This window comes from Lithohypha guttulata (genome assembly GCF_036872675.1).
Source record: "Lithohypha guttulata strain CCFEE 5908 chromosome Unknown scaffold_1, whole genome shotgun sequence".
In the NCBI taxonomy this organism is placed as follows: domain Eukaryota; kingdom Fungi; phylum Ascomycota; class Eurotiomycetes; order Chaetothyriales; family Trichomeriaceae; genus Lithohypha; species Lithohypha guttulata.
Window position 1 is genome coordinate 5710968 of NW_027042750.1, and position 10176 is coordinate 5721143.

Sequence of the window (10176 nt, forward strand, 5' to 3'; positions counted from 1 at the left end):
AGGTGCAAGATCTGGAAAGGCAGTTAGTTGAGGCCAGAACTCAATTAGATCTCATCCGAGCATCAGAAAATGTTGCAGAACAGCGGGCGCAACGCGCACCACCCTTTCTGGACCCCGAAATACAGGACATAAGTCGATCACCTCGACGTATGCTCAAAGCGCGCACACCACAAGACCTGTCTGTGATCCGACTTCAGTTAGCTGATGTTGGTAGAGGTGTTTTGAGGCCTCCCATATCGCCTCTTGTCCCAGACGAGCCGGACCACTGCAAACTTCCTCTGTCTATCCTTCCACCTCGCAATATTGCTCAGCATTGTTTGGATATCTACTTGCAAAGTGTTCACAAACGTTGTCCCATTGTAAATTGGCCACAGTTCTGCGAACGATTCTGGAGTCTCTATGCTGGCGAAGCGACTTCCGATGTCTCTCGGGAGGTCATTACGATGTCGTTCGCCATCCTCGGGCTCGGCGCATACTCTTCGCCAGATATTCGGGTACGGGGCGAAAGCGAAGGCTTTGTTCAGGTGGCATTTCAAAACATGAACCTCTGGGATAACAGATTCGGTGCGAATCAAGGGCCTGTGTCACTTCTCCTTAGCATATATATGCTGGAAGCCAACATGAGGTCGAATTCTCTGATCTGGCTAGGATGCGCTACACGAATCGCACAAGACAGAGGCCTGCACATACAAGGAGGGTATTGGTCAGCCATTGATGGGGAGATGCGCAAGAGGATATGGTATTCTCTTTACGTTTGTGACAGGTGAGTTACTTATCATACGCAAGAAACGTGCTTACACAGGGACAGACTCGTGGCAATGGAACTCGGTAGACCGATGCTCATCGCGGACGAAGACTGTGACACAGAATACCCACAACTGCTCGAAGAGGAGGAATACATTGCCGACGTTTTCCATCCACAGAGACCCACACTGCTCCTAGCATCTGTACATGTGTGTCGACTGATCGCACCATTGGCCCAGCTGTGTCGGTCGTTGTGCATCACGATTGACGCGAAGAGGAGATTTGAGGTGCATATGAACAAGTGTATGAAACTTTTCCCAGTTTCGCTACAGCTTGGAGCCACAGACCCTCTCGATCCCATGAACATGGCACCAATATTACATTTTCAGAACGTCCGACTCTTGTTACACCGACATAATATCTCGCCAGCAAATTCGCTGGAGCAAAGGTCCGCTTCGATCGATGCGTGTGTGCGAACTGCCCAAGACACGGCCACTGTGGTCTCGCGCTGCTTCTTGTTTCTCGATCGAGAAGGGAGCGCAGAGGCGCGACTGAGGATATCGGCCACTGCGCTGATATGCACTCATCTTTGGCGATGTATGCTGTTCCTTGCTTTTCGACAACATTGGGTACCATTCGATGTTCTACTGCGTTATGTTGCAGCCGTTGGAGATAGCAGACCCGTCAATGTTAGTTGTGGCCGACATTTAAGTCTTCTCTTGAATGCGCTGGTCGAGAAACGTCAAGCAAGTGATACTAAGAACCTTGAAGAGGACGAAGACCTTATTGTGCTACTTTCGGCAGATTTGCAGGCTGGCACAAACAGCTGGGTCTGGGGCAACACTGAAACAGGTACATTATTGAGCCGTCGGCAGAGACACAGTCGGCTCGTGCCAGACTCAACGTCTTCAGCTTCACCATCTCCACAGATATCGCTAGATTCGAACGTCTCAAAGCAGGAGATAGAACAGTGGGGAGGATGGCAGAGTGTTCACGAGGCAGCGAGGCGACTATCAGACGATTCAAACCATAAAGCCTTACCCCCACAGCTTCCGAACTATGGTCGAATAGTCCCAGACTATCAGCAGGGCGCAAGCCAGCCAGAACCGGGGCGATGTACGAGTACTGCAAGAGCTCGTATGACAATTGCTAGTATAACAGACCTGTGATGCTCGACTGTACCTCGCATGAAGCCCAGTATCCTGTCACTTCAGGTGGTCCGGCTAGGTTCCGTTTCTACGTGGGGCCTGAGAGAGTGCACTTCTATGTTAGATTTCGACCGATTCCAGGATCACAAAAACTGTACTAACACTTCAAGTGTTCCTCCTTCCCAATACGGAAACCTCCGATTATGTGAGGACTTTTTACTTTCTCTTCTCAATTTGGTCCATGAGTCGGCTGTCGGAGGAGCACCCTCACTCCTGCGCCTCACGTTGTCCGCTTCGCCATTCATGCAACTGTAAACAAGCTGCGTTTCAACTATTGACTCTTGCTTGGACGATATGTAGAGTCTGTATGTTTTGCATCGTTAAGCACTCAAGAGGAAGGTGCCGCCATCGTGCATGACAGACACTGGCATGGCTAGTAGGTCTGGTGAAGCGCGCTTTGGGATGACCATCGGAACTGGAGATCAATGTTGATTACAGCTGATGCACCTGTGCTTAGCACTGCCGATCCATTGGACTAGAGACCCGGAAACCTTTATGGTTCGAGTGGACTCTGTGTCGGGCTGTGTCTACCCGGTAAGACTCAATTGGGCTCAACGTGCAAGAGAAGAGTGACTTTGATCAACACTCACAGGCAGTGGTGCTTCTCGCAACCACTGAAGAAAATGGCCACGCAACTAAACTATCTGGAAACCGTCAGCAATATTTAGCGTAATGGCGAATCTTGTTTGTACGAATCCTTATGAGATACCCAATAGCACTTCATCAGCGAAGCGTCTTTTCAATAGTATTACGATAGTTTACTGATGGTTAGGGAAGCTATTAAACTTTGCTGAGTAGTCGACCCCTGAGCCGAGATGAACTACATAGGATAGCCTTCTGGACGAGGATTCATTACGCATATTCCGTTTGTTCGAGTCTCTGAGCCAAAGCTTGAAAGCAAGAAGCCACAGTCATATACATACGTACCTGCAATTGAGCCTACAGACCGTTTCAACTGACAGGAGTGTACAACTAGCACATAGACAATATAGGTCACGGTCGTGTTGCCTGTTAGACCTTATTGACGGCATGTACAGGTGTTTTCCGGTGTTGACCGGCAACATATCTACTTCAGCGGCACACCCAGCATGGCTCCGTTATGGCTGCCACTTAGTGCCGATCGTGACTCGATGCCGGCACTATTGAGCTATGCTCAGCGCAACTGCTTGAACACACTGCAACCGCGTTGGCAGAGTGTCTTTGCGCGTATAGGCGGCAATTCCACGTGGAGCGACCGCAGAAGTGCACGTGCTCTTGCCACGTATCAGAAGTACTTCCCTGTCCAATGTTGGAGGCAAGATTACTCTTCCCTATCCACAAGCGTCCTACAAGCAGCAATGATATAGCGTTTCGATGTTGCTAAGGGTAGTTACACGCCTCCGGACATGCTCATGAAATGGCATGATGCATTGTCGACGAACAAACTGCAAAAGTTGTTCTTCTGGCTACTGGTTCTGCAGTTCTCCTTGATTGCGACGTGTTGCGCTCGTCGTGACGGTGTGCCCGGTGCACCACATATCGCTGCGCTCAGGCAAGAGACGGAAGAGCTCTTTTACCATGGTTTTCAAAGCTATATGAAGCATGGCTTTCCTGAAGACGAGGTTCGTCCCTTGAGCTGCAAACCATTGCATCGAGATCGAGAGAATCCCAACCACCTCGAACTTAACGACGTGCTTGGAAACTACTCATTGACGCTCTTAGATACGCTCTCGACTCTTGCTATTCTCGCTTCTTCTCCAACAGGAAGCCATGGAAATAAACCCCTCGAGCTGTTTCAGAATGCTGTCAAGGACATTGTAAACCTGTATGGCGACGGAAGTGCTGGAGCACGAGGCCAGGGCAGAAGAGCAAGAGGGTTTGACCTGGATAGTAAAGTACAGGTCTTTGAAACTACCATCCGTGGTTTGGGTGGCTTGCTGAGTGCGCATCTCTTTGCTGTTGGAGAACTACCTATCACTGGGTATGGGCCGCCAGCTGATCAGGCTCGTGCAGCGCAAGCTTGGACAAGAGATGGAAAAGATACTGTTGGAGGTATAAGATGGAGTAATGGCCTGGTATATGACGGACAACTTCTGAGGCTCGCGTACGACCTAGGCAACAGGCTCGTGCCCGCATTCTGGACCTCTACCGGCATTCCTTATCCTCGAGTCAACCTCCGCCACGGTATACCTTTCCATGCTCGATCTGCTGGCAATTTTGCTCCTGAAGGAGAATGCGAAACTGAGAAGAAGAAAGAGACAGGTGAAATAACAGAGAACTGTAGTGCTGGCGCTGGGAGTCTAGTGCTTGAGTTCACTGTACTGAGTCGACTGACGAACGATGCAAAATTCGAAGAATTGGCAAAGCGCGCATTTTGGTCCATCTGGAATCGCAGAAGCCCAATTGATCTCATTGGAGCTGGTATTGACGCTGAGACTGGCGTTTGGCAGCACTCGTGGACAGGTATCGGTGCTGGAATAGACAGCTTCTTCGAATATGCTTTCAAATCGCATGTCTTACTTTCTGGACTTCCACGTCCACCAGCGCCGAACAACATCACTGCCCACGATCCCAGGTCTCTCTTCGTACCACTCTCAGACGTGGACCATGATGGCGAATCGTTTTTGCGCGCCTGGGATGCTGCTCACGCTGCGATCCAGAAGCACATCAACCGTGACATAAACTTTCAACATCCTCACCACATTCAGGTAGATCTTAACAGCGGGGCTTCCAGGGCTTTCTGGGTCGATGCATTGTCGGCCTACTATCCAGGACTACTTGCCATGTCTGGCCATGTAGAAGAAGGTGTTGAAGCACATCTTGTCTATACCGCCCTGTGGGCTCGCTTCTCCGCCCTTCCGGAACGCTACAATATGGCTACTGGTGGTATTGAAGGAGGCCTTGGATGGTGGGTAGGCAGACCAGAAATGATAGAGTCTGCCTGGTATCTCTACCGAGCTACTGAGGACCCATGGTACATATATGTCGGAGAAATGGCCATGCGAGACATCAAAAGACGTTGTTGGGGCCGCTGCGGCTGGACCAGTATCCAGAATGTACTAACTGGTGAAAAGGTCGATCGAATGGAAACTTTCTTTCTGAGCGAGACAGCCAAATACCTTTTCTTGCTCTTCGATCCTGATCATCCTCTAAACAAGCTCGATGCACCTTACGTTTTCTCTACCGAAGGACATCCCCTGATCATTCCCCGCGATCGCAGCATAAGATACAAGCCAATGGTACCTATACCAGACGAGGTCAACGATCGTACGTGTCCCCTCAAGCCTGCACCACTGCCGCTCAGCATTTCCAATGTTGCAGCTCGTGGCGACGTGTATCATGCCGGCTCTCTCGCGAGATTGCATCTTATGCCACAACGTGGGCAGGTCGACTCGGTCCTAAAAGAATACACCATCGATCATCCTAGTATAGTCCTTGCAGACGTACAGTCGCCTTCAAATTGGACCTACTATCCCTGGACGCTACCACCAGGACTCGTTCCACATAATGCTACAAGTTCAAAGATGCCTACAGCTCCAACCTTCGAGCTTGCATTCCCATCGACAGAGAACAAAGCCAACAACGCCAATCCACCTCTACAGCGTGTCAAAGATGGAATCCTTGTCAACGCGTTAGTAGGTTTGCGGCTGTCTATGATTCAGGACGTACCTATGTTTGTCAACGACGACTTAATTACTGGTTATCGTGTGCACGCCATTAACAACGTTGCACTCGGCAAGGACGAGAAGGTGTATCTGGCGCAAAGCACTAGCTACAAGGCTTTGAATCCTCAAGACCCCTTGTTCACTAGACTTCGTGACACTACAGTGCTGGACATTGCGATCGACATCGGTCAGACTAAGAGGCAGAAGGAGACCGGAGGTATCAATGCATCGATTGGTCAAAACATTGAGATCGAGGTTCCTGATCTCGACGATATCACGGATGGAGCCATGAAAGCGGCATGGAATTCGATCTTGACACAAATCTCAGACTTGGTGCGGGATGCACAAGGGCTTATGTTGCCTCTGGGTTCAGTTATGGATGATAATTCTCACGATCAAAACAGTGGCAGGGTGTTTGTGCCTGCTATTACACCGAGCGGGATTGGTGCCGCCCCTCTGCCTGATTGGCAGGAAGTGTCAGCAACTACCAGCAGTCAGGGAAAGGAGGAAGAGCTACCATGGACGAAGATTTACGCTGTTGGGGAGCTATGCGACGAAAAGTTGCCTGCCAGCATCTTGAGATCACACCAAATCATCCTCATCAAGCGAGGAACCTGCTCCTTCAACCAGAAGCTGTCGAATATACCCATGGTGCGCCCCAACAGAGCAGCATTCCAGCTAGCCATCGTTGTTGATTACGAAGAGGGCGAGGGGATTCACGCTGCTGACAGCATATTCGGTATTGGGTCTAGCATCGTTGACTTCTCCACTCGACCTCTGTTGGATGAGCCTCAGTTGACTAGTAGTGGACTGCCACGACAAAACCTGGTACCTATGGTTATGGTCGGTGGAGGTGAGCAGATGTATGAGGCACTCAAAAATGCCAAGGGAATAGGTGTGAAGCGGCGGTATAGCGTAAGCACTCAAGGTATTCCTATAGCCAATGTGATGATTGTTTGACAAGTGATATGTAATGCTTGTGGTATTGCGGACAAGGTTGTGCTGATTGCTCCATGGCAAGTGGTTTCCGTGAAACGTGAATATGGAGCCTTCTCCGGGCAACCAAGAAACCCGATTTCACCTCGAGTTTTGTGTCACGCCGTGCTTCATATCCACTGCCATCCACATCTATAGCACTCCGCAGCTGACTCCGTACATTGATGCAATAGATCACTGTGTCGCACCCGCCCACTTTGCCCGTTTGAATCCTGTACCTGGTATACGTCTACCCAAACTGGCGCGTTCGACGAGAATAGTCCTCCTCTCCCTTTTCCTCTTCGTCACCATCTCCTTCTTCATCGTGGCTCCCTTCCGTACCTTTCCACGATTGCACGCCCTCACAGCTCAACTTAATCCTCTACGACAACTGGGATCGCAGCGACCACTGGTCACATCCACCATGGCGCCTCAAAAGTTCAGACAGCCACCACAGGCCCCACCGTTGTTCACGGGAACGCCAGAATCCGTGGTCAAAGATACGAAGGAGCTGCTGGCCAAATCGAAGAAGATTATAGACGACGTTGTTGCACAAACTTCGGAGAAGGATGCATCATTTAAGAACGTCTTACTACCTATGGCGTACGATGAGAACGACCAGACTCTGTCAGCGCATGTCCTAGGTTTCTACCAATCTGTTTCGACAGATCAGGCACTACGAGATGCCTCGACTGAAGCTGAGAAGCTCATGGACGAATACAGTATCGAAGCAAGTATGAGAGAGGACGTGTACAAGTTAGTTGATTCGGCACTAAAGCGTAAGGAAGAGCTGGACCCCGAGTCGCAACGGCTATTGGAGAAGGAACACAAGTCTTACATCAGAAACGGTCTCAATCTACCAGCCGGACCGAAGAGGGACAGATTCAAGGAGATCAAGTTGCGTTTGAGTCAGTTGAGCATTGAGTTCAGCAAGAATTTGAATGAAGAGAATGGTGGCATCTGGTTCACGAAAGAGGAGCTGGCTGGCGTGCCCGAGGATGTACTTGAGACTCTGAAGCAAGAGGACGGGAGGTACTGGTTAACCTTCAAATATCCCGATCTGTTCCCTACACTGAAATATGCTACAAACACTGAGACGAGGAGGAAGGTATTCGTTGCAAACGAGAACAAAGTCAATCAAAATGTGCCGTTGTTCAGAGAGGCCATGCTGCTCAGAGATGAGATGGCCAGGTTATTGGGCTATCCTACATATGCCGAGTTTGTCATCGAGGACAAGATGATGAAGAGTGCCAAGAAGGTCGATGATTTCCTGGCTGGCCTGAGAGGACGCTTGGCTGACGGCGGTCTGGACGAGATCAAAACTTTGAAGGCCCTCAAGAAGAAAGACGTCGAGTCAAGATCTGAGAAGTTTGATGATCGATACTTCCTATGGGACCACCGCTATTATGACCGACTGATGCAAGAGCAGGATTATCAGCTTGATCAGAACTTAATCTCAGAGTGGTTTCCTCTTCAGTCCACCATCCTGGGCATGCTCAAGATCTTCGAAGAGCTCTTTGGCCTTGTTTTTGTGGAAGTAACTGGAAAGGACAGAGACACCATCTCGCCTACTGGCAAAGGTGATGATATTGTCTGGCATGAGGAAACTCAAATCTTCAGTGTGTGGGACGATGAAGGTGAAGGTGGCGGCTTCGTTGGATATCTCTATCTCGATCTCTTCCCTCGACAGGGCAAATATGGCCATGCTGCAAACTTCAATCTGCAACCCGGTTTCATCACCCAGAATGGTACGAGGAGATACCCAGCGACGGCGCTTGTGTGCAATTTCTCCAAACCAACACCCAAGAAGCCCTCCCTCTTGAAACACGATGAAGTCACTACATTATTCCACGAACTTGGTCACGGTATCCACGATCTGGTTTCAAGGACGACGTATTCGCGTTTCCATGGCACTAGCACAGTTAGAGACTTTGTTGAAGCGCCTTCTCAAATGCTGGAGAACTGGTGCTGGACACCATCACAGCTTAAAGCTCTTAGCAGACACTACTCAACGCTTTCCGAGGATTACAACAAGGCCTGGCAGAGCTCGAATTCGACAAACTCAGATAAGCCATCAGAAACACTGCCAGACGACCTGATCGAGAAGCTCTTGAAGACAAAGAACCTGAATGGCGCACTGTTCAACTTACGGCAATTACACTTTGGCATCTTCGACATGACAGTGCACGAACCCGAGTCTCACAAGGAGGTTGAAGAGCTGAAGATTTCCGAGCTTTACAATCATCTGAGGAATGACATCAGCAAGCTCGATGGTCCTGAGGCATTAGGAGAAGGAGATAACTGGGGCAACGGTCAAGCAACCTTCGGCCACCTGATGGGTGGATACCAAGTAAGTCATTCTTTTTCCGTTGCAGCCAGTGACTAACTCAATATGCAGGCTGGATACTATGGCTACCTCTCCTCCCAAGTCTACAGCACAGACATGTTCTACACAGTCTTCAAGAAAGATCCAATGAATCAGAAAGAAGGCCGCAGGTACAGACATACTGTACTAGAGAAAGGTGGAAGCCAGGATGAGATGCAGACCTTGATAGATTTCCTGGGTAGGGAGCCTAACAGCAAGGCATTCTACAAGGAGTTGGGACTAGACTAGAGTGAACGGGCCACTGTACAAGCAAGACATCCCATTCCATCTGTATCACTGCAGTAGGAATAGCTCTTCAGCCGATTCCCGCACGCCACCAGCTCTCAGATTGACGTGCACTTCTTCCTCCATCATCACTCCTTGACTCTTCAAGCCTCAGTCATCTATTCAGTAGTCCATGCATCCTACTTCGCATCGTCTATCTCGTCTTCTCTCCCTCATCACTATTCCTGCTACTATGGTTCTTCCGACTCAAATACTCCGTCTGTCCACTGCCCGTCTTGTTCTCTCCGTCGTTGGTGGACTGTGCCTTGCGGGTCTCCTTGTCTTCTTGCTTGGCAGAGGCCTTCAGGTTCTTGGGGTCTTCGGGCATGTCTGTTGCTGGTCGTGCTCCTGTTGTTGCTTAGGGTCAGTTTGAGTGATCATATGAGAGAAAGGCTGGGGAAGAAGGCAGAAAACACGGGTGGAGAGTAGTGCTTAGGGATAACGAGAACGTACCTGGCATTTTGGCTGTGGTGGTGGTCGTGTATTGGTAACGATGTTTTTAGTATTGAGAGGTTCCTAAGTAGTTTTGCTTGTGCTTGGTCAATGCTCGTGTAGTATAGGACGCAATGTGTTCTGAAGTTCAGACGAGACGCTCATGAGCAGCTATGTCGAAGTTGATATGGGTACGACATTCGATGTACAGTACGTCATTGACGATCTCCAAAAATAGGAGGGGATGTGCATTTGGACATCATGTCGTCAGGAATTGGCCCGTCGAAAAGATCACGTCAGGTGATTATACAGTGTGGACGTGCACGAAGATAATTCTTGTGCAGGCTATGCTGTTGTGTAAGAAGCTGTCTTTTTCTTCATTAGTGGAAGGCGCGACAGTATTGTAGGCAAGGCTATATTTTGAGTTTCAGGCATCAAGGTTAGGGATCGCGAGCCGAGACATATCACAAAAGAGTGATGATGGATATCATGATTGCAATCTTGCTTTTCTTCTTTCTTCTTT

At 49.5% G+C, this 10176-nt stretch overlaps 4 protein-coding genes across 4 annotated transcripts; 3 read left to right on the top strand and 1 right to left on the bottom strand.

The window, feature by feature from the left end:
- Positions 1-443: 443 nt before the first annotated feature.
- On the top strand, positions 444-1107 carry LTR64_002098 (uncharacterized protein; the record flags this gene model as incomplete). The annotated part of the gene is made up of 3 exons (XM_064896472.1): positions 444-763; positions 803-953; positions 1066-1107. The coding sequence occupies 3 exons, from the start codon at positions 444-446 to the stop codon at positions 1105-1107; spliced, it is 513 nt and encodes a 170-aa protein (XP_064759159.1).
- Positions 1108-3337: 2230 nt separating this feature from the next.
- LTR64_002099 (uncharacterized protein) lies at positions 3338-6556 on the top strand (the record flags this gene model as incomplete). Its single annotated transcript, XM_064896473.1, has 1 exon — positions 3338-6556. The coding sequence occupies one exon, from the start codon at positions 3338-3340 to the stop codon at positions 6554-6556; it is 3219 nt and encodes a 1072-aa protein (XP_064759160.1).
- A 439-nt stretch (positions 6557-6995) lies between these two features.
- Positions 6996-9185, top strand: PRD1 (metalloendopeptidase; the record flags this gene model as incomplete). Its single annotated transcript, XM_064896474.1, has 2 exons — positions 6996-8921; positions 8970-9185. The coding sequence occupies 2 exons, from the start codon at positions 6996-6998 to the stop codon at positions 9183-9185; spliced, it is 2142 nt and encodes a 713-aa protein (XP_064759161.1).
- A 190-nt stretch (positions 9186-9375) lies between these two features.
- Positions 9376-9681, bottom strand: LTR64_002101 (uncharacterized protein; the record flags this gene model as incomplete). The annotated part of the gene is made up of 2 exons (XM_064896475.1): positions 9376-9569; positions 9675-9681. The coding sequence occupies 2 exons, from the start codon at positions 9679-9681 to the stop codon at positions 9376-9378; spliced, it is 201 nt and encodes a 66-aa protein (XP_064759162.1).
- Positions 9682-10176: the final 495 nt, after the last annotated feature.